At 35.4% G+C, this 25,546-nt stretch overlaps 1 protein-coding gene across 5 annotated transcripts in view; it reads left to right on the top strand.

Annotated features, from left to right (window-relative positions):
- The window catches only part of Rlip (Ral interacting protein), a 188,607-nt gene extending 163,999 nt beyond the window's left edge, over positions 1 to 24,608 (top strand). For 4 of the 5 annotated variants that reach the window (XM_090404629.1, XM_090404628.1, XM_090404633.1 and 1 more), the window contains 3 exons: positions 11,280 to 11,343; positions 22,792 to 22,860; positions 24,124 to 24,608. In XM_090404629.1, coding sequence (XP_090260755.1) covers positions 11,280 to 11,343; positions 22,792 to 22,860; positions 24,124 to 24,234 — 244 coding nt within the window. In that variant the 3' untranslated portion in view covers positions 24,235 to 24,608. Of the gene's footprint in view, positions 1 to 11,279; positions 11,344 to 22,791; positions 22,861 to 23,243; positions 24,095 to 24,123 lie in introns of those variants that run through there. The other variant, XM_090404631.1, reaches the window with a different exon arrangement.
- The last annotated feature ends 938 nt before the right edge of the window (positions 24,609 to 25,546 follow it).

Below are 25,546 nucleotides of genomic sequence, written 5' to 3'. Positions count from 1 at the left end.
GAAATGGTTACAATAAACTCTGCTAGCTTTGTATAGGAATAAACATTAAGTACAATCTTGTTATATGTTTCTTCCTGAATTGAAGAACTTCTATATTAAATTCAATAATTCAAAGTATTAATAAACTTAATAAGTTAATATTCAGGTCACATATCTTTTTTCTGTTATGTATTTGCAGGAGTTTGACAAAATTCACTAGGATTTGTGATGGTATACCCCATATTTCTTGCTCATGAAGCTGTTGTGTTGATGTGTGTATAACACCAACAAAACTTAATATCAAAATTATTTAATACTAAATGATTTATATGACTGATCCTAATTATATAGAAATCCTTCAGGTGTGAAATAAACAAAATATAAAGATGTAGTAAAAAAGAATACCAGTGACATTAGGTACAGCATCGTGTAGAATTCTCATAGCCATGATAGTTACAAATGGTATAAATGTGATGTACCATTTCCAGACTACTTGCCCTCCAACACTCCCAATAATGGAGAAGTTAAAGATTTTATTCTTTCCTATATTAGCTCTGTTTAGTCACTAGTCAAAATTCTTTGTAAAGTAAGAACAGGTTTACCCCTAGCATCTAAATAAATTGTTATCTTGAATTGCTTAATGTAGATATAGTGCTGAAATACTTGGGAGTTTATTGCCTATGGTGTAACAAGAATCCATACTGCTGACACTGAGTCAATCACCTCTTGACCCTCTCCAACATCTCTTCATCCTTTTAAAAATCAGGTAACTGAGAAATCTATTGGGCAGTGCATCAAGGAGTATGTCAGAGATATAGAATATGAGAGACAAATCCACAACACTATCATCACATGTTATTTTTTATTATTATTATGTGACACCTCCATAGAGTCCAAGATTATTATTATTACCCTAAGACCCCATGGAGTCAAAGACTCATCTAGCAGGTCCCTTTGCCATACACACAGCTCATCATACTGTTCCTTAAACACATTCAAATGCTCTGGAGACACCACTCTCAGGCAGGGCATTCCAATCATTCACAATTCTGTATGCAAAAAAACCTGTTGGGATGGGCTGGCAATTTGGGAGGTAGCTGACAAAAATTGTATTGGCCTAAACAAAAAGATTTGCTAATACAACAAGATGACATGCCACTTGGGGTGTTCCAGTCATACAAGACCTCAACTGTTTTTATTAATGAACCAAGGAAGAACAGCGAAAAGTTGGCTACTGGAACAAACTTCCACTCAACATCAGCAGAATTCAGGCTCTACTTGTAATATCAAAATGATAGAAGAATTTGATAAATGGCATGTCAGTATAACTGGTATTACCATAACAAAGAAGACAAAAATAGGTTGGATTCTAAATAACAGGAGGTTATATTCACACAGTAATGATTAGGGAGAGGAAGGAGTAGCTACAGTCTTCTTCTTCTACGCGTTATTCCCGCTTCCTATGCAGGGTCCGTGTGTTACATAGATGCGATTTCTTGTTAGTACTACTCCCAACCGACCCATTGCCTGGTCTGCCGCTGGGGGGGGGGGTATATTTTTTTTGACTGTAGAGGCGTATGTTCACGGGGCCGGTTTGCTTGCGGGATGAAAAATGCCAGATAAACTGGCGGAAAAAACCCTACTGACCGCGCCCAAGACCGGCTAACTTGGCTTTACCTGAGGAAGATCCTCAAATTTCTCACGTCTACAACGGGAATCGAACCTGGGACACTCCTTCCCCAGGCATATGGTTGCGAAGCGCAAAGCCACTAGGCTAACCGCACGGTGAAGGAGTAGCTACAGTATTCAATATTAAACATGAATATAATCTTGAATGGCAGACAGTTTAAAGCAGTGATACAGGCAAATATCAAAATGGACAATTATCGAATTGTCCATTTTGATCTGACTTATACGTGCCTATGGATGCATAAAAGGTTTTGCAAAAGAAGCGATTTTTTTTTTTTTTTTTTTAATTGTTAGAGAAGGTTCTTGGCATAAAGGTAAAGTTGGTCCTTGTTGGAGATTTAAACAGTAGAAGAAATGAATATCATACATATAGGGATCATATCATATGAATGAATGATGAAAAATGATGAATATCATACATGTTTGAGAAAATTTGGAGAAAACAGCAAAGCTAACAATGGTAAATACTTGCTGGACTTCAGTTCAGGACATGAACTAGAAATTACTATCCCCATGTTCCAGGATAAAGATGTGCACGTGGAGAAAAAGACACAAAAAATAGAAAAGTCTCATTGACTATGTTATTGTTGATAGTGGTATATTCTTGCTGGTTTGGTACACAAGAGTGTACAGAGAATTTGAAATAAGAAGTAATTGCCATTTAGTTTTGAGCATGATAAAAATAAATTTGATATCATCGTCTAATTCCTAACATATACTCTCAAGGGATGTACAGGATGTAGAGTACACGTGATTACATCATTACTAATTTCCTATCAATAATTTTCCTCCAAATTAACCTGTTATCTGTCAATACTCCAATATCATCAGATCTTATATTTCTTTCTTCTAAGATGCTTTTTACTGTATCAATTCATCTAGATCTTGGTCTTACTCTGGGTCTTTTTCTTGCCATCCTGGAGAGGAACATCTGTTTTGCATCCTTTCCTTTCCCATTTTGTTCAGATGACCATACCACCTGAGAATAGCTCTGCTGACAATGTCAAGTTCTTTCCTTGTATCCCTGTTTATAATATGATACTGCCATCTGTTCACTCCCCTAATCTTTCTCAGCATTCTCATATCTGTGGTCTTAAGGTCAAGTATTTTATTTCTAATCTGTCTCTCAGATCCATAAGTTAAAATTGGTTTGAATGCTGTGTTGTATACAACTAGTTTAATGTTTTGACTAAGTTCTCATTTATTCAGTTGACTTCCAACCAATACCAGCTTTGTGTCTAAATAGCTGAAATGTTTTACTCATTCCATAGATTCTCCATTCAGATACAGTTGAAGTTTTCAAAGTTGTCTTTGCTTGTTATCATTATCTTTTTATTGCTGCTTTTCATACCAAATTTGACAGCAGTTATTCACTTTAGTCAGGGAATCCTGGACACCTGTACTGGATATATTTAGAAGTATAACATCATCAGCATAAAGTAAAGAGTTGAGATTGACATTTCCAATTTTGATATCAGATTTAATATCACTTTACTTCATAATGTGATCCATTTTTTTTTTTTTTTCTGGTTTATGTTGAGTCCATAAATGAGAGGTTGGTAGATCAACCTATAGTAGTACATTAGTATCGTGTATGGGTTGGGAAAGAAGGTACGTGTTCACATTAGATTTGAATGGCTGTAGAGTATATTCCCTAGGGAACACATTAAAGGAAAGACTGTTCCATAGTATAGCGCTTGCATTGACAAAGGAGGAGGAGAAGAAACTTGTTCTGTGGGTTTCAAGGTGCACTGTGTAGGGATGTTGAGCAGCAGCTGCACGTGTTCCAATGAGATCACGTGCAGCTGCTACATGCTAAGTGGGGGAATTATTGATGCTATTTCAGATGAACATTTTCCATGGAAATATTTGTAGAAAGCACATAGTGCAGAGACCGATCGTATGTGCGAAAGTGGGGGGGGGAGTGAGTTGGTAAGAGATGGGTCATTAATAAGCCTGATTGCTCTCCTCTGTATGGAGTCCAGCAATTTGAGGGAGCTTTTGGGGGCCCCACCCCATATGTGGGAGCAGTATTCAATGGTTGGGCAGATTTGTATAAGGGTAATAGCTGTTCAAGGTGAATTAACGTCTTGAGTGAAAGAGAAATCCTAGTTTTTTAGAAGCTGATGATGCAGTGGTTGTTATATGTTTGTTCCAAAAGAGGCTTGATGACAGGGTAATTCCAAGAAGAGAAATCTCAGATTGTGTGAAAATTTGGATATTGTCAAAAATACTACTGGGGGGAAACTGGAATTGAAATTGACTAGGTTATCTGAACCCCATTGGAGGATGTCTTTGAGGTCTGAATTAAGGGCAGTGGTGGTTGCTAATCTGTAGGTTGAGGTGAGTTGTGTGGAGTAAGGTTTATCAAAAGAAAGGGAGGAGTGCTGTGTATTGGGTTGGAGGTAAGCTGAAGTAGGTCATTGATATATAGTAGGAAGACGGTTGGTGAGGACAGAACCTTGAGGAACTCCAGCATTAGTTGAATGGTGAGAGGATAAGCCATCCACCACCACCACACACATAGTGAGCGTCCAGACAGAAAGCTTGCAATCCAATTACAGAGGTATTGAGATAGATCCTATCAAATGTCTTGGAAATATAAAGTACAACCACTTGAGATTTGCCAAACTTCTCAATGACATTTGACCAGAGATGGGTGACATATGTGAGCAGATCTCTTGTTGATCAGCTGCAACAGAATCCATACTGGCGGTTATTTATTAGATCGGTAACTTCAAGGTAGTGTAGGAGTTGAGAATTGATGATTTTTTCCATTACTTTAGACAGGACTGAGGTGAGCGAGATGGAGCGGTAGTTGGACGATGGTGACTTGTCGCCCTTTTTGGGAATGGGTTGAATATAGGCCAATTTCCAGGTTGTGGGATAGATACCAGTAGAGTAAGACAGTATATATAAGCGACATAGGACAGGAAACAATTCTGGTGTGCAAACCTTCAGGACAATTGTAGGAATGGCATCAGAGCCAGTAGAATTTTTTGTGTCTAATTTAGACAGTGTTTTGCTAATCTCTTTCTAGCAAAAGGATGTAGGGGAGCATTGTATGTTGGGCATCTGAAATGGTTGGGAGACATTTGCCATTGTCGATTGTGCATGCATTGGAGCAAAGTGTGAGGCCAGGAGATTAGCCTTTTCTGTAGGAGATGATGCAATGGAGTCATGTGAATATGATAGAGGTGGGAATAGTGTTGGGAAGAAGTTACGGCCGATTGCTTTGGCGAGAGACCAAAAGGCTCAGCTGCCATTTGGACAGGCTGCTAATTTCCTGCTTTTTGCTCTTTCGAATTCCATTTTGAAAGCATTGATTGTTTTTTTGCATTTATTTTGAGCTTGGGTATAAGTTCTAAAGGAGGATGGGATTCTTGATCTGAGCCAGTGATGGTATGTTTGGTTTTTTATTTGTACCCCTGGTACATCTTTTGGAAAACCAAGGTTTAGTTAGGGAATGGCAGGTCAGAGTACTGTGGGGAATATATAATTCCATGCCAGTGAGGTGGGGTTGGAAGGTCGGAAGCAATAGTCTAACCATTGGAATGAGGCATAGAAGTTGCGGAGGCTGTCCCACAGCACTATTATAATGCCAAACTATTCTTGTATGGGAGTGGCTGTGTAAGTGTTGTTGCATGGAGAAGGAGATGAGCACTGGGTTGTGGTCAGAATTACCTAGTGAGCCCTCTACTTTCACTGTGTATTTGGAAGGGTCATTGGTCAGGAAGAGGTCTAGGGTGTTTGGAGAGTGGTTTGGGTTATCAGGTATTCTGGAGAAAGTCAATTCTGGTATCAGGTATTCTGGTTGGCATTTAAATGAGTCGTGTAAGATTATTAGTGATGATGAATGTTTCAGCATTTCTTCCTGCAAGATCTGTACAGCTGGACGAGGAAAGCCAGTTGGTATTGTGGACATTAAAGTCTCCTAAGAGGATGATTTCGCTGTTGGGAAAGTGGGACACTGGAGAAAGTCAATTTTTAGGGAGAGGAAATTAAGAGTGTGGCTGGTTGCATTTGGGGAGCGATAGAGACAGCATATGAATTTGACTGAGTTGGATAGGGATATTTTCATCCGGAGGAGATCAAAGTTGAGCGATTCTAGGTTAGGTGCTGTAGTCAATTGTCCAACTGTAGTCACCATTTTGACATTTTTCTGCAAGTTGTCTTAGAAGATGGTGTCCTTGTTCCATGTGTGCAAATGATAAGTCTGGTCAAGCATGTATGCGCAACTGGGGACAAGTGTCTTTGAATTTGTTGTTGATCGCTGCTATTAGTTTTGATGTGCTTGTCGGCATGTCGCAAATCCCTTTTACAAGGCATGAAAAGTTCGTTCTGTCCTTGCGTTTGTTTATTGATCCGAAACGATGGCATCTAACGATATTTTTAGGATTGATGTCGCATTCTTCGCTTTTTTGATGTTTTCTTTTGGAGAGTTCAAAATGATTGTGTTGAATTTTTTGTTTTTGGCCTCCATCGAATCATGTACCGTTGTTGCGATTATTTCACAGAGTTTATTCACGGGGAGGGATGAACTTGCGTTGCGCCACTGATCGTCAGTTGTTCGAGCTTGGTTTCTAGTGCCCGTATTTTGGAGGAAAGAGTTTCTTTCATAACACTGACGTGTTGTTTGAGGCTTTCTATTTATTTGCTTAAGTTCAGGAGCTGTTTTACAGACAAGAGGCACAGCGAACAGAAATAGGGCTGTGAAGGTCGATATATATCTTGTGTGCCATTTTGTCCATTTTTGTGCAGGAAGCATGTAACCAGTGGCAGCAGAACTCGCACATTATACCCTTTTTTTTTATTGCTGATATCGATTTTGCAGCTGCGGCACTTTGTGAGTTTGTCAGCAATCGATGGTGCTATGCTAGTGAGACATGGGGTGCTTGTTTGTTGTTGGCTTTTGTTGCCACCATCTTTGCTTCATACGGTAGGCATAGTGGGCACTTGCACATGGCCCATTTTAAGATTGAAATATAACTGGTTTAATGCAATAAAAGTACTTACAGCATGTGGTGAGGTTATCTGCTTCTTGGTACCTGCTGCTAAGATTTCTTTTTTGGCATTTAATTTGAATGGAAAACTCTTGCAGTAGCGATAAAATGCTGGAGCACTAGTTTATAGTAACTTACTCACAGACGCCACCTGACGGTTTCTCCCTGATCCATATAGATGATGCGTCTTCCTGTGCCTTCTTCAATTCTAACTGTTGACTTACAACTCAAATATAGACACGAGCACTAAATTCACTGACCAATCACTGTGTAGCCTTGAACCCAACATCAGTAGGTGATGTTTGTGTTCTATCTTCATGCCAAAATCTGCTCATGATTTTACTACAGCTAGTTTTACACGGTGCTTTCTTTTCTTACATTTTTTTTTTTTCTGAATTCTCTGAGATCAAATGTTGACCTACTAATACAGTGATATTGAAAAGAAATATATGCACAAATGGTATTGTTTTTATATCATTCAAGTTAAGCAGCTTTTAGAGATGAAATATATGAATTTTATTAAACAAAAAAAATTAAAAAGTTCGAAAACAAGAATCTAACCTTGAAGAATCAAGGACAGTCTTTGAAGAAAGACTGTCCCTGATTCTTCATAAATCATCTTTGTCCCCATACCAGTTTGCTTATTCTGTTGTCTATCTCCAAATTTAACCTTAACTAAAAACTGTGCCCAAATAGCTGAAATAATTACTTGTTCTGTAGGGTCTCTGTTCACCCTATACAGTTTGTTCTTCATCATAAAAGGAAGTTTTTCTTCAGAGAAAAATTTGATAGCTGAAGTTTTCTATGTTCCAGCTTATTTTTAGTTTTGATCTTTTTATTGCTGATTTTCATGCTAAATTTGTTACAGCTGTTATTTACTTCATTTAGAGAATCCTGGAGACTTGCACTAGATGAGTTTAGCATCATCTACATAAAACAAAGAGCTGTGTGATATCTCCAATTATGATATCAGGTTTAATGCCACTTTCTTTCATAATATGATTCATATAGATGATATAGAAAGTGTGAAATTATAAAAATGAAAATCCAGAATTAGCATTTAAATTTCAAAATGTTACATTAGCTCAATATTATTTACCTGAAATCTTCACAATGAACCTAAATATATATATATGAGTACACTGCCATTAAAATCAAAAATAACCTGAAAACTTTGGCAGTAAGTCAATTTTATAATTGGTCATTATTTCCAGTTACAGAGAGAGAGAGAGCGATACAAGTGATGAACAACTAGCTGCATAATATCAGCCTAGGGGAGGGAGGAGAAGCAGTTAGGACAGCTGATGTGAAAAAGTTGGTTTCCTAATGGACAACTGGCATTTGATACTCTTCTCTTAAAAATAAATATGATACATTATACCATATTTCTTTAATAAAAATGGTGAAGTTTGAAAAATTAATTCTTTATCCATAAGATAAATTCTAAAAAAAGAATTTTTCAAAAACAAAACAAACTGTTACTTTAACTTAATAAATTTTTTAATTAAACTTCAAATTAAAGAAACGTATATTTGTACCCTATTTCTTTTAATTTACTATTTTAAGAGAACACTATGAACTTACATCAGCTGTCTAACAAACTACTGAAAAGTCTCAACCAAAGCCCTATAGTTATGACACTATGCTAAAGGAAGTTTATTATATTTCTGGAATATATATAGTAACATTTTTAGTTATTTAATTATGCATGTATAATTAAGCCTGCAGCATACATTTTGTATGAAAATGTCAGTCCCATCAGTTTGTCCAGTACGAATCTCTTTAAAAATCAAATGAGTAGTGATAGACATCTACTAAGTAATTATTATTTTCTCTTTAAATGGTTAGTAAATTAAGTTTTTTTTTTTTTGGGGGGGGGGGGGGGTATAATAAAAAAAAATCTAAAAATTTGCACTTTTGAAATTATATAAATACCCAGTTTGAGAAATACTAATTTACATTAATCACTGAACCCTTCTCCCCTTACCATCTCAGCATGCAAAAGAAGTGAGATTCAATCATTAATCCTCTAAAGTTGTATACAGATTGTTGTGTCCCAATTTATGATTATTATTCTATCTAGTGAAATTCTGCTTATCTATGTTCAACTATTATCTATGCACGAGATATCACCCCAAAATACAAATATTTAAGCTATTTCTCCCCTTAGTGTCCCTAATATTTATATTATACTGCACCTTTTGGGACATTTAGTTTGAGATATTAAATACAAAAACAAGGAGCAATTACTAAAATATGTCTGAATGTGAAACAATATTGCAGTCGTGACACTTTATCTCGTTTTTTAACACATTAATTTCCCGCATGATTAGGTTCGTACGTTTTTCAAGTGGTGCATTTGGGCAGCAATTTCAGACAACTGTTTAATCAATGAACAAAGGTTTATTAAACTCATTTAGTATGGTACAATTCAATTTCTAATATAATTCAATACTAAGAAAACATTTACAAAATAATATTAGCTTATCACAAGTAATTTGGCTATGATCCTATATGGGTATTGCAATCATGCCGCCATAACAAATTCAACACATACAATCATATGTATAATCCCAGATCTAATTATATATTAGTCTGAATATACGTTATATGCTGTAGCACATGAACATGTGATCAATTCACTCTATTTAACTATCCAAAACTATGTAGATTAAATTATCCTTTCACTGTACTAACACAACTTTGACATTTAAAACTTTCCTATACGTTACAATACACATGCATAATTCTCAGGACACATGAATTACTTATATAATATTAATATTAACAAGCATACTTTCATTATAATTAGTCATGTACTAAAGTCCTAGTATAAATTTCCTTAGTCTCTTGAACAGTTCGGTAATAGAATAATGATTACAATTACAGACGATTTTCAGTTAACACAAGATTTTACAGTACCTTTTTCTCTTGAGTTTTCTATATTGGCCTCTACCTTTTTCCGATTGAACTATCCTGGTATGATCTCTCCTAAGTTCTTTTGGCATTAAACTGTGCTTATGTGATCTTTACTTTTCGTACTTGAATCAAGAACACACTTTAGAATCATCTATACCATGGCTGTGAAACTCACCACGTGGACACCGACTTCTTTACAGATTTCCTTTTTTCGTAGTTGTCACTGGATGATGAAACACACAGATAGTACTTTCTTTCCTTTAGCTAAGTGGCATTCCTCGTTTCTTACCATAGGAAATACGGAATCGAAATCCCGCTCACTTTTGTTTCCTTGTTGTGACGACGGAGATTGACTCCAATCCCGCCACTCAGGAAAACCACGTGAAACCTATACGAAAAAGCTCGTGAAGAAACTATCCGGGGAAAAAGCCCTTGTGGGGGGCATTTCTAACCTTTTTATACCTTGACTCCTAACGGCACCTTCTTTAATTTCTTTTCTCCACCTCTTACTTGATTCGACTTCACCGACCAATTAGGGTGGCGTTTTTCTGCCAAACATCCTTTGGTCGGCGAGCCCGTGACGATGTCTCAGATCCGGGAATTGACCCTGAGTGATAGTCTATTGTTTTTCTTTTGCTAGCCTCTAAATTAATCCCCCTTCCAAATTTTTAAGAATTTACTTAATATTTTAATCTCTAGCCTCTCAGATACAATTTCTTATGACTAATCCTTTCTGTCTTACTTAGCTAAATTTTTTTTTTTTTTTATATCACAACACTAATATATTGCTTCTTTTATTAGTTAGTTCAACAAACACTTTTTTGTTATATATTTTACTTGGATGCAAGAATATTTTTCTTTCTTTTAAATAATTCATCTATTAGCTTTTATACAGGGGTTTTATTTTATTTTCTCTTCATGTTACACCATGATAGCTGGGAATTCTACATTCTTAAGGTATCAGGGTGTAACAAGATATTTATTTCTTAGCATTCTTCTGAAGTAATATTTATATTTTTTCTGTTCCTAATAGTGGCATCTAGGGAAGATATATTTCAATATAGACCTAACTAAAATATTTATAAATTTAAAATGTAATATTTTTTTGTCTTGTAACCCTCCACCTGTTTGTGGTGCTAAGAGTGAAATTGGTTTATTAGCTATGTTTAAGGTAATTGTCATTTAAAAAATTCAGGTAAATAATGTTTAATCATACAGAGATATGATGTAATAAGTATATTATCTTTAAATTCTATTAAATAATATCCAAATAAATAATTATTCTATTAAATAATATTATTTAATAGAATAATTCAAATTATTTTATTAAATAATTTGAATTCAGTTTCACTTAGAAAATTGAAATAAAGAATTCAGGTAAATAATGTTTAATCATACAGAGATATGATATAATAAGTACATGTTAAATATGGATATTATCTTTAAATTCTATTAAATAATAATAGTATTCGAATTCAGTTTCACTTAGAAAATTGAAATTATTGTAATTCAAGTAAGTGTAATTTTTTGTTTCCATCAGCATGAAATAAAAATTATTTACTTTAAATTTATTTCTACTTATAAAAAAGCATGATATTTGTTAATTCACAGGGCAAGTATATGATCTTTAGCATTTTATCAAATGAAGACTGTTTTCAATATTGTAAATGTTTAATTTTTTCCTTCTAGATATAAACAATATTCTTTTGATTCATCAGAAAATAGTTCCTCAGAATCAGACAGCAGTGAAACAGTATCCTTTGATTTTTATATATTTCCTGTAGTTTTGGAATGATTTCATTATAGTGCCAATACAACTGAGACCATGTTCTGTAATATAATATTTCTGTTTTTATTTGTTATGACTCTTAATTTTAATGCTCTTTTTGAATCTAGGAGGGGGTATAAATTTTAATGCTCTTTTTTGAATCTAGGGCAAGATTGTGGTGAGGGGAGATACCATGGTAAACATGAATATGTGATTATTAAGAGTCTCCATAGCTCAGTTGGTATAGACAAAGCCCTTTGGTTGGAAGGACCTGGGTTCACTTCTTATTCATGACATGAGTGAGTTACCTGGTCTTATACAGAGGTAGTGGGTTTTTCTCCCAGAAACTTGAGTTTTTCATCTCTCAGAACAAGCAAAACCAGCCAGAAGAACACATGCAATTGACAGCAAAAAAAAAATAGATTATAACCAATAGATTACTGCTGTATCATCATATGCTAAATAATTAACATGATTATTATGGTCAGAAAACTTGTACTAGTTTTGATTTCTGAAAAATTGGAGGAGAGTGGCAGGCATGTTCAAATTCAGCACAGTGGAATTATCCACATTCATCTTCTCTCCTTTCAAGGCAAAGCAAAATTTTTCAGTTTGTTGATCATTGAAATCGCAATCAAATGTGAACCAGCAGTATATGCCAACCACAAGAAGTGAATATATTATAGGATATGTTTTGAAAAGTTCACTCTTTTTTTTGAAATGTTCATTTCTTCTGCATGAGTAGCTGAACTACATTTGTGTGTGATCCTATTGTAAAAAAGAAAATGCTTAATATTATTCCAGCACTTGTCAGTATCATCATTTTTTATATAAAAATTTCAGTGTTCCATGGAAAGTAGTAAAAGATTCATTCACATGTTGCCAGATAACAGTTGTGAAGAATGGAAAGAATTAAATTAAACTCACCAGGAAATTATATTCTTGTTTAATCCTTTATCCAAGTGTAGCAAACAAAGTTTATGTGAAGTATATTCACAGCTAAGCTACTTGTATATAGAGGCTTTATGACTTCACATCAGTTGCCTTAGTATCTTATAATGCATAATGCTATATATTATGGGAGAGTCACCACCCAGACAAATTTTGACCTTTATTGAGATATCAGTTGAAATGCAGAAGTAATTTATTTCCCATATACAAGTAGTAAAAAGGTGTATCACCTTATGATTATAATGTTCTGGATCAGAGCGAGTCGTAGAAAGTTTAATTTTGTAACCAAGTGGAAAAAATTTCTATAACTGTGAAAGAATTTAAAGACAATATGAGAAGTGTTGTAATAATGCTAAGCATTTTCAGATTTTTGGGATGATATTTCATACATACACATAAAACGTTTAGCTGCTTATGTAGATAAAATGAACGATTCAAAAAAGGCATGGACTTTTTAGAAGACACCATATCACACTATTCACTTATTGTAATCTACATGTGTGTTGCTGATTCACATTTGAGCATGTTAAAATGATCAACAAACTGAAAAATTTTGCTTTGCCTTGAAGGGAAAGGAGTTGAATCCAGATAATTTCAATGTGATGAATTTGAACATGAGTTGAAAATTGCCTTGTCACCTACCAATTAATTACATTTCATATGAACCTACAGAATATGTATTTTGTAAAAAATTGGATGGTGACCTGTGAAAAAAAATTAAGTCTTTCTTAATTTTTTCTGCATCTAGCCTTAATGTTTTTTTGATCAAGCAGCAACAAAAAACACAAGCATACTGATGTTTCACTTGGCTGAATATTATTTCTAGTATTATATGCCCACACTTCATAGAACTGAGTTTGGCAATGTGCCAAGAATAGTCAGTTCATTCTGAAGGGAAAAAAGAAAAAGGATGTACGAATTGGTCACCAACACATGCTTTGTATGTAAATTTTCCAGCTGTTGTACAAGTAAAATAGTTACCACTTTAAGAACTAGAATTTTCATAAAAGAAAAGCTGATTTTCCAACATATAATAATAAACACTCATCCCACGAAACGCATTGATTACCCTAATATCGGAATGGATTCTTCTTCTTTTGACATGTGCAGAAGTGTCGAAAGGTCTTGCATCTGTGGGCATACAGTAATGTCTTTGTCACTGACAGCACAGGTTTCATCTCATCACTTTTCATTACAAAATTTCTGTAATAACTGTCAGTTTTAACAGATCCTAAAAAACTGGAAGTAACCGCGCTGAAAACTTTCCATGTTTGGTTCATTTAAGACGTCATCAAAAGAACACCAGGAAAATGTAATCTTAGAAAGTTTGAAAGGGAACAATTACACATTCTTGTCTCTATTGGTTATTCTCCTCACCACAGCACCTTGGGTTGTTTGTCACCTTTGCAGTGATGCCCTGAGAATTTCAATGCCCCATTGTCATTTCTCCACAATCACTTCATTTCTTTCAACACCTCACCACCAATATAGTGTACACCGAGTGGCCACATTATTAGAAGTTCCTGAAGACACTGATATATAAATCAGGTAGATAGGCATTCAATGGTTCTGTTTTTTCAGGGGATTTGATGCACCAGAATGAGTAAAAGGTGTCACTTTGAGTGTGCCATGATGTATCTCACAAACATCCACTCTTCTGAGCTTTTCACACATAACAGTGTTTGGTATGTACCCAGATTGGTATAATAATCATAACTTCGAGCCAACATCAGTCTTTTGGACGGAAACAATTCATTAATGCACGAGGTCAGAGAAGAATGGCAGTGATTGTGAAACATAATAGGAGGGCCACAAACAGTCAAATCACAGCTCAATACAACAGTCGTAGTCAGAACATCATCTTGGAGCACATAGTTTGTTATGCATTGTCACAGATGGAGTACAGGATGACCATCTCAGGTCCCAATGCCGTCAGCTAAGAACAGAAAGATGCAGCTTCAGTAGGCACATGATCACCAACACTGGAGAGCTGATGACTGAAAAAATGTTCCTTGGCCTTGACGAATCCTGGTTTGTACTGTATCATGCTAATGGCAGAACCATGAGGCCATGGACTCTTCCTGCCAAGTAGCAACAGCTCATGCTGGGAGAGGTGTAATGTTGTGAGCAATGTTTTCTTGGCACACATTAAGTTCCCTAATACCACTAGAACACTGCCTAAATGCCACAGCCTATCTTCACATCATCACTGATCATGTTCGTCCATTCATGCCTGTAGTTTAATCATTGTCAAATGGGTACTTTCAGCAAGATTGTGCCATGCCACAAAATGCATAGCATGTTGAAGTGGTTCTAGGAACGTGACTGTGAGTTTCCTTTAGTTCAGTGATAGCTCTGTTCCCAGATGTCAACCTAATAGAGCATCTCTTAGGTAGGGCGAAGTGGGTTTGCAGAACAGTGTGCCACCATTCAATTTTTAACATTTGGGCAATGCCATTGTGAACAAACATCCCAGAAAAACATTTTAGACACAGTTGAATCGACCACAGAGAATACAGGCCATTAAGGCAAAAGGGGAACCCAACTCATTATTAAATGCTGTTCCTTATAAAGTGGCCATGCAGTATATACCCCTTCCAGCAAATCCAAAGGTACAGAAATTTACATTTAACTATGTTGAACTGATAGAAATCCTCACTTACCTTACTTTGTGAAGAAACTTTGCAGGTTGAATGGCTGTGGACTAAGTAGGAAGCCTTACAGTACTCCACTTATATTATCCCTTCTCTTTTGTGTACAACTCTTTGATAACTTTCTCTCAGCTGTAATTGTACTAGTCTGATTCCTGCTAGTCCTTTCTCAATCTAACTTTTCTAGTATCTAACCTTATATGTTGCAGTTTAAGTACTAATTTCCATGGAGAAACTGTGAAATGCCTTTGCAAAATCCAAAAATACAAAAAAGTTTATACATGTCCTTTATGAACTCCACCCCTTGCTCTGTAATAAAATGTAACTAGATTACTAAACACAATTGTCCCTTAAACAGATCCCTGCTCATTCTGCCAAAGGGTTATGTTCTTTTTTACCCCAATCTGGATCCAAGTTCTAATTCACTTCTCCAAAACCTTAAATACCACTATAGAATGCACTCTGATTTTTAATTCAGATTTCTACTTTTGTACCAACTTTGTGAAGTGGCACCATTTTATTTTCCTTGCAGTTACACAGTATCTACCTAAACAACATGGAAGCAAATCTATATCCAACTCATCCCTAAAAAGCAAAATGAAGTCAGTCCTCAAAATATAATCCCATTGCTCTGCAACAGATCGATCATGCCATGAATCAGTTTGGAAAAGTCATTTGGTCACTCTTAAGGGTCAAAGCTGTATAACTGAAAGAAGACCTCCACATAGCCTTTAAAGGAATGCAGAGAACCAACCAGGGCTTCTGACCTAATGTCCAATCCTCACCTTCTCATGGTGTACCCTGTTGGGTATCTACTTGGATACTGAACGAACGAGGATGGGCTGGCAATTTGGGATTTAGCTGACCAAATTGTATTCTTATTAGTTAAAAAAAAATAAAAAATGATGGTACAACATGACAAAATTTCATGCCGGCTGGGGCGTCGCCCGGTTAAACAAGGCCCCCGTTGTTTTCACCAGGGAACCAGGGTGAACAGCGAAAAGTCAGCTACTGGAACAAATCTGAAAACACACCCCAACTCAACATCACCAGAGTTAAAGATCAGTACTATCAACATAAGAAGCCTGAATGGCAAAGAAATGGAGCTAGCTGAAAAATTAGATAAGTACAAGATCGACATAATAGGGGTGACTGAAACAAAAAAGACAAAAACCGGTGAGATCTTTCTGAGCAATAAATACAAAATGTTATATTCAGGCAATAACAATCAAGGAAAAGAAGGAGTAGCCATAGTATTCAACACAAAATACGAGGCTAATCTTCTTGAATGGCAGTCAGTCTCAAGTAGAGTAATATGGGCAAATATGAGAATGGGGAACTGGACAATGAGACTTATTTGTGCCTATGGTCCCACAGAAGGTTCTACTAAGGTAGAAATGGAGGAATTTTTTGAGGCTTTAGAAAAAAACAACTGACACAATGAAAAGGGAAAAGTTGGTCCTTGTTGGGGATCTAAATAGCAGAGTAGGAAATGATTGTGAGACATACAAAAATATTTGGAGAAAAGAGCAAAGCTAATAATAATGGCAAATATCTGTTGGATTTCTGCTCAGTCAGGACATGGACTGGTTATTACTAACACCATGTTCCAACATAAAAATGTGCACAAATTCATATGGAGAGAAGAGGCAAGAAATAAGAAAAGTCTCATTGACTATGTTATTGTTGATAGTGATGTTTTCTTCTTGGTGCAGGACACCAGAGTGTACAGAGGATTTGAAATTGGAAGTAATCACTATTTAGTCTTGAGCAGGATAAAATTGAATTTCATATTGAAAAGAATAACATGTAAGAAAGTTTTAAAGTGAATGAAAGTTGAGTAGCTCTCAGATGTGAACTGTAGACTAAAATACACAATGATTATTGAAGAAAAAATGAAAGAGTTTGAGAACAGGAATCAAGCTTTGGAGATTCAGTGGCAAGCCTTGAAGAAAGCCCTGATCGATTCAGCTAGAGAGGCATGTGGTGAAGTTGTCTGCAAGGATTGAAAAATTAGAACTACATGGTGGACACAGGAAGTTAAAGGAGCAGTGAAGGAAAAGAAGAAAGCATATCAAAAGTTCCTGGCAAATAAGTCAGCTTGTGCTCTTAAAGAATACAGAGACAAATGCAAGAATGCTAAACAGGGTGTAAAACTAGCTAAACAAAAGTCATGGGAGAACTTTGGCAAGAATATAGAAAAAAAAATCAAAAAGGTGGCAAAATATTCTGGAGTGGAATGGAGGAAAGTGGGCTGTAAAAGGAGTTACAGATGATAAAGGTGACATGAAAATGGGAGAAAAAGATATCCTTGAAGTATGGAGTAATTACTTTTGAAAAACTGCTAAATGAAACAAGCAATGATGACAGCACAGTGGTAAAAAACACTGACCAGCCATGCAGTCAGGAATACATATCCATACTTGAAGTAGAAAAAGCCATCAAAGGCTTGAAATGTGGAAAGGCAGCAGGGGTAGATGATATTCGACCAGAAATGCTGAAGTATGGTGGTATAAAAGTCTTAGTGGCTGCACTGCATAGTTCAGAAAGCCTGGTCAGAGGGACGAATTCCTGATGATTGGAGTAGAGGTCTAATAGTCCCCATATATAAAAAGGGAAATAAAACTGAATGTGAGAATTACAGAGGTATTTCCCTAATGAGTGTTCCTGGCAAGATCTATGCAAGTATACTTGAGAAACGATTGAGAAGAATTGTGGAAGAAAAGCTTGGTGAAGAACAAGCTGGATTCAGGCCAAATAGAGGTTGTCAGGAACCGATCTTCACTTTACGACAAATAGTCGAGAAAGCATGGGAATATAACAAAGATCTGTATTTAAATTTTGTCGATCTGGAAAAGGCATATGACAAGGTGCCAAGAGAGAATCTATTCAATATGCTACAGTTATATGGTGTCAATGGGGCATTATATCAAGCAATACTTGGTCTTTATTTGAGTTGTAAGTCAGCAGTTAGAATTGAAGGAAGTACAGGAAGATGGTTTAATGTTAAATCTGGTGTGAGACAAGGATGTACATTATCCCCTCTGTTATTCATTATCTATATGGATCACATTATGAAGGAAAGGTGGTATTAAACATGATATCAAAATTGGAGATGTTAATGTCAGCGCTTTACTTTATGCAGATGATGTTATACTTCTAAATAAATCCACTATAAGTCTGCAAGATTCCCTGACTAAATTGAATAACTGTTGTAATAGATATGGTACGAAGGTCAGCATTAAAAAGACAAAGACAATGAAAATAGGTAGAATTGTTGAAAATGTCAACTGTGTTGTGAACGGGGAACCTGTGGGAACAAGTAAAACATTTCAGCTACTTAGGCACGATTTTTAGTGAAGATGGTAAATTGAATATGGAAATAGACAACAGAATCAACAAGGCTAGTATGGTGGGAAGTCAATTGAATAAATTCATATGGAATAAGAGAGAAATGGTCTAAATTAGCTGTATAGAGGACAGTGTTCAAACCAGTTTTAACTTATTGATCTGAGAAGTGGGTCAGAAGTAAAACACTTGACCAAAGACTGGAGACCGCAGATATGAGAGTCCTGAGAAAGATTACAGGCATGAACAGATGGCATCAATGGCAATATCATATTAAAAACGAGGATATTAAGAAAGAACTTGACATTGTCAGCATCCAGGAATGCGTTAGCAGAGCTAATCTCATGTGGTATGGTCACTTAAATAAAATGGGAGAGGAAAGATTAGCAAAACAAGTCTTCTCTGCCAGGTTGGCAGGAAAACAACCCAGAGGAAGACCAAGATATAGGTGGATTGATACGGTACAAAGTGCCTTAGACGATAGAAATATAAGATCTGATAATGTTGTAGTCTTGACAAGTAACAGACTGATTTGGAGGAAAATTGTAGATAGGAAGTTAGTAATGAAGTAATTTTTTTCATGTAGTACTATCGTATCCTGTACATCCCTTGAGGGTGCATGGCAGGAATTTGATGATGATGATAATGTTTCTAGGTCATTTGATGTAATCTAGCACAGAAATCTCCTTACCAAACTGCCATCATCTTATATTCCCTCTACTCTTGACAATTAGGTTACCAGTTTCCTCTCTTCAGTTTTTTTTTTTTTTTTTTTTTTAATCAGTGCTATGATATCCAGTACTTGATTACTAAATAGTAACCTCCCCAAATGCACACCTTCTGCATTTGGCAAGCCTACTGCTTAGTACTATTTCAAATACATACAAATCCTTTCTACTACCAGACTTTCCCATACATTCTGGCTATATTTCATTTAAGTTTTTGCTGTTCTTAGCTCAAGACTGTCAACCCTTGGACACAAAATTATATGGCATTTATTATTCCATTGCATATCAGTAATATTTCTCTCGTATACCTTGCCACATGATTGGACCTCCTCAGATCATTTGTACCAGTTAACACTGTCATTGAAGTGTGAATAAAAGTTTTGCTCCAGTGCCATAGTAACATGCTTATTCACACCTCCTGGCAGTCACTTGTAAATAAATATATCTTTTATATTTGTATTATGTAAATCATACAATCTTTTCTTAATATTTCACCTTGCACATCATACTGTCCTCACTTATTACTCCTTCATATCTGTTGCCTTTCATTTCCAAAACTATCACTTCTTCCATTGTTCTGTATTCATATGTCTGCTTTTCATTCTTTAATCTCCCATATTTATCTATCTACTACTCACTCTTTTTAAAATTTGCATTTTTGTCATTTGTCTGCTTTCTGCAATCACTCCATTTTATATTTGAAATTTCTTTTTTAATCTCTCTTTAACTGTTTTTTTCACCAATTCACTCATTCCTCTCTAGTACACCTTACACTCTCATTCATGTATTCTCCCATCTCTCTCTCTCTCTGTCATATATATATATATATACATACATACCTACATACACACACAGCTTGGAAAGAAGTCAATGGACAGACACTCCCATGTGCAAGATGCATCACCCCATGTAATGACCAATTTATACTGGTGACAAATGCATGTTGTGTTTGTGGCTGGTATAAATTGGAGGAATATTATGCTCCTAAATCAGTGCAACTGTGTCCAAGTGAAATGGTTGCGAGAAGGGAACTGACAGAGTTTGAAAGAGGCATTGCGATAGGATGCCATGTTACAGACCTATCTGTTCAGCAAATTATTGATAAATTGGACCATTCTAGGTCAATAATGAGTGATACCATATTTGAGATGGAAGCACAGGGAGTCAACTGCAAGTGCTACCTGCAGTGGATGACCCACCACACTCACTGAATGTGACTGTAGGATACTCCAAGGATAATATGTAAAAGCTACCATTCATTGGCTGATATGTCGAATTCAGAGCTACAAGCAGTGACTGGGATACAAATTTGCACAAACACATTCATAACAGAGGCTCACAACATGGTTTCCATGGTACAACCGCAATATGCACGTTCCATATTACCCAAACCAACATGCAGCTTCAGTGGTGCAAGAGCATGTACAGTGGGATGTGGAAGCTTGGAAATGTTATGGAGCAATGAATCATGCATTTCTTCGAATTCAGAGTTACAAGCAGTGACTGGAATATGAATTTGCACAAACACATTCATAACAGAGGCTCACAACATGGTTTACATGGTACGACCGCAATATGCAAGTTCCATATTACCCAAACAAACATGCAGCTTCATCTTCAGTGGTGCAAGAGCGTGTACAGTGGGATGTGGAAGCTTGGAAGTGTTATGGAGCAATGAATCATGCATTTCTTCCTACTACTACACCTTCTACCAAGCAGGTGTGGTGGATGCCTGGTGAATGTCTCTTACCAGAGTGCGTAATCCCAGCTATGAAATTTGAAGGTGGCGGTGTGATGGCGTAGTTCTGTTTTTCTTGGTTTGGTCTTGGACATGTTTCTGGTACCGTTAACATTAAACTCCAAGAACTATCTTAACATTGTGGACAATGCAGTTCTTCCTACTTTGTTGCATTTCTAAGTACCTAACCATTGTCTCTTTCAGCAATACAATGCACTGTATTATAAGGCTGCTGCTGTAACTGCATAGTTTGGAGACATGATCCTCACTACACTTGACTGGCCTCCACAGAACCCTGATCTCAGTCCTGTGGAATGAACTGGAGCATGAGGTGAGGTAAGGGATGTCTGTCCCACAACAGTCCAGGACCTCATTACATGCCTACAAAAAGAATGGCACAAAATTCCCATTGATCACTATTGTATGCTTATGAAAGTAGAATTCAATCATCGCAGCGAAAGGAGATCCTACTTCTTATTAAGGTGGACACCATGGCTGTTTGTTCCTCATACTATGGTGTCTGTGTTGACTTCTTTCCAAGCAGTGTGTGTGTATATATATATATATATAATTTTTCTGTGAATCTCATCCATAAAAGGTTTTAAACCTGTCATTCATGGTTACTATTGCCTTTGCTAGGGATAATCTGGTTCTCTGCTCTGAAAGAGAGCAAACATCATGCTTTTTCAAGCCACTTTAGACCTCCAGTAAGCAAGGCTGTGATCTTACACCAGATGACAAATATCCGTCGCCTAAAACATTCATAAATATCCATGTGTACAGTGAGATTCAAACCCACAACCTACTTTTTGAAGATTGGATAGCCTATCCTCTCAGCTAGCATATACTGACACCTGTAACACATAATCGACATTTTTATGCCTCATGTGTTTCAGGCCCACCACATTCTTCAAGAAGTTCATGTAGTAAATCCAGGATGTAAAGAAACTTCAAGAGGTATGGCTATCGTAAATTATAGTGTAGGAGACAAAGAGTGAAGATACCCTTAATGCCTTATATAAGTAAGGGCATTAATACAGATAATCATTTGAACACTGTGACTTCTTGCACTATCACTTGCCATGTATGCCAGTATAATTCAAAGTTAAAAAAAAAAATATAAAAAAAAAGGCACAAATTACTTGCAGTCATACTGAATATTAAATAAAAACAGCTATGCAAAAACTCCTGAGAAATTCAACAGGAAGTTGAGACTTCTGTTGCAATACCCTCAGCATTTATCTGTAGTATCCTCTATTAAACTGTGATGTTAAACTTTAAATGAGACATTTTTATTTTCTTATACTGTAATTAATATAAACACAATATTGGTCATTTTATAAATATGATCACACTTTTAGGTTTTTGTTTAGATGTTTTTTAAAATTGATGAACTAAGTTTTATAAGAAGCATTATGAGAAGTGCATATTCCATGTGTTTTCACATAATCAGTATTGATTGAGCACTTATTTGTGTTCAGCTGTGTTGTTTAAAAATTACTTATAACTTTTCATACTGTCAGAAATGCCTCTACAAGCATATGCCCAAGGTTTTTCCTTTAGTTTTCAGTTGGAATCCCAGAAAACTGGGATTTTTCAGCTTAAGCTGATTTAGTATTCTCAGATTAAAGTCTCTATGGTTTGAATCTCATCAAGGTTGCAAGAAACACAGAATATACATAATTGACAAACATATTATACTTGTCTTATGATCTTAGCTGCATTAGCATTAATTCTAAATGACCAAGCCTTCAAGAAATAACTATTACTTTTCTTTCTCACCATGGCATTTTATATAAGAGTTAACTCTCATATAGTAAACTTGTAGAGACAAAGGAATAATTTATTTAGTAGGTTTTCTGTAGAGAATTTTCTTTAGAATTACATTGGATGCCGTTCTAAAGATGTTTTTTAAAGTTTTCACATTAAACATGAAAATTTCTAAAAACACTCCCTATTTCAGTGTTTTGTGCTCGTATTTTTTTTAATTAAAAAAAAAAAACTTAACTAGTGCTAGGATGGAGATGATGAAGAAGATTTACAGCAGCTGTTAGAGTGTCTCATGAAAGATAACTTTAAACTAGAGGTAGGTGTCCTTTCAGTTCAGTCATATCTGGAGCTTTGTATATAAGATTCATAGTAATTAATTATTTGAGTTTTGCATGTGTATTGGTATTTTTATTTTCTTTTGTATTTGTTAACCCCTTCAGTGACTGTTTTCTCTAATTTTTGTTATCAGTGCATAAAATAAAAATTTTGCTATATTCACTAATTGTTGTTATTATTATTATTGCACAGTGCACCTCCATGGAGTCCTAAGACTCATATGAGACTCAAACTATCAACACAATATCTATCCTTTCCTTATCTATCTCTCAAGCAACCCATTTTATTCATTCACCACTCTCCAAGTGAAAAATCTAGTCTTCATGCCCTTGCTAATCACATTCTCACATACTCAACTTCCAGATATGACCTCTTGTTCTGCCTGCTCTAGCCAAGTGCTGAAACATTTCTGTAAAGTATAGAAGAACAAATTTTAGAAGCTCCTCCAACCAATGCCCAGATGCAAGAAGCTCTACGAATACTTCATTGCAGTGTGCAACATAGAGTGACAAACTTCGAAAGGCATTATGAATAGGAGCAATTTATTCATGAACTACTATATTCAAAGACACGACAGACAACACTAGATAAGTTTTTAAAATAAATTTTATGTTGTTCCTTATTAAAAGTTGTTTATAACAATAAATTAAAATAAATGATGCAGTTTTTTATATCCTTTACTTAATGTTATCAGCCGGATATTGTTATCAAAATGCGACTGTCCTAAAGTGATCACAATAAGCGGCGTCTATTGTATTATATATATAATCACAAATGTTGATCCTTTATTTCTAATGCTAATGGAACTAGGAAAATTTTCATATCTTATGTATTAAAGTGTCCTGATGGAAAAGTAATATAGTAAAGGAGTTTGTTCCCCCTTAAACTTTTTAAGTCTAATACATCTTGTTTACTATATTACACTGATGTAAATCATTGTAAGATATTTTAATGTGTACATATTTGAATTGAAATAATTGAAAACTGCAATGTACATTTTTCAGTGATAGTATTCTCGCTGTTTTGTTCAAAAGTCATGAGTAGTGATAAACAGCTAATAACAATATATTTTGTTCAGGTGTTACTTTTAAATAAAATTCATAAAAAAAATATCTTCAAATATGAAAACATCCTTTGAATTATATGTGGCATACAGTTTGCAAAACACTCACTTAAAGCATAAAACCTTTCAGATGTATTATGCATATTTTAATATAAAATATTTATTGTATTCTTTGTTTAGAAAAAGAATGCCGAATTAAGCCATCAAATACAACAGGAACGAGAAACTTGCATGGAAATAAAGGTGCAGGTGAAGTTACTACAGCTTGGAGCCAAACCAATGAGAGCGTAGTTCAGGGTATTCCTTTATATTCCTCAGTTAGCTCCAAAATGGAGGAAAATTGTTTTTGAACTCACTGATCCAGCCATTTCAAAACCGATATCTATGTTTAGATACTGAGAATCTGTCCTTACACTTATTTGAAAGGAAGTTGTATATAAATCCAGTCACCTGTAAGTAAAGTGAATGCAAAGTTAAAGTCTCACAAACTTAAACTGTTTATTATATATATATATATATATAGTCTACTAAAGTATTTTACATATGTGAACAGAAAACCTCCTAATCTGAACCTTCCATGTTATATGGAATTATTGTAAAATGTTTGTAATTAAGATATTTAATGTATTGAAAATGAATTATTAAACAACCAAATTGTTTTTCTCCTTTGTTGTTCGTTAGATTACATTACATCTGGAGTAAATAAACCACATCATTTAAGGAAGTATGGTAGGTAATAAATTATTATTACAGTTATTTAATCTCCCTTCTGAGGATGTACAAAAGCAGTGGATCATTGGGAAAATAAAAAAAGGAAACTTTTTTTCCCTTTTTTGGGAATGGAAAGTTAATGTCCAAACTACTTAAAACCAATGGAATGCATGTGTAAGAGTCCTTTAGGTTTGCTGTAGGAATATCTCCAGAAATAGTATGTTTCATGTTTAATCCTTTGATTATACTCTACTAGATGATTAATTTGATTCATCTTGTATTCTTAACTGTATTCTAATTTGTACAACAAACTGGACTTGTGAAAAATTGCTGAATTAGTTATCTTTATGCACAGTCACTATAAAGTTGCTAGTCTGAGTATATATATCTGAAACATCCATGCTCAAGGCAGGTGCTGGGTTCAAATCCTGCCTTGAGCATGGATGTTTCTGATTGTCTTCAGGTGGGAGATGAATTACATCTCCCAGTGCGAGTCTGCCATCATGCTTATTGGCAGCAGAAAAACTTCCATGTTTGGTCTCTAGAGCAAGGTTTATGGATTATTAAAAAAACAAATAATAATCTATATATAAAATTAATAAAAATAGAAAAAAAATTCCTTAGTCCACCAACAGTACCAATAAGTAATTTTACTTACTGGCATTACTATAGGGTGGTGGGAAGGAATGACTTTTCTATGTGACTCTCTTGCCTATGAAAGGTTGTCAACTTATAATCCATTTGTATCATGGGTGACAAGAGATTTTTTTACTTTATTTTTGTAAATTATATGAAAAACCTGCTTTAGAAACCAAATATTTGGAAATTTTTCAGGCCGCCAGTAAGGGGCGCTGGTCTCTCACTGGGCAATAAAATTCATCTCCTCTTAAAG

Source organism: Typopeltis vanoorti, chromosome 15 (genome assembly GCF_054136105.1).
Source record: "Typopeltis vanoorti isolate ZY-2024b chromosome 15, IOZ_Tvanoo_1.0, whole genome shotgun sequence".
Lineage (NCBI taxonomy): Eukaryota > Metazoa > Arthropoda > Arachnida > Uropygi > Thelyphonidae > Typopeltis > Typopeltis vanoorti.
The sequence above is the reverse complement of the archived record's forward strand: the minus strand, read 5'-3'. Positions and strand labels throughout refer to the sequence as shown.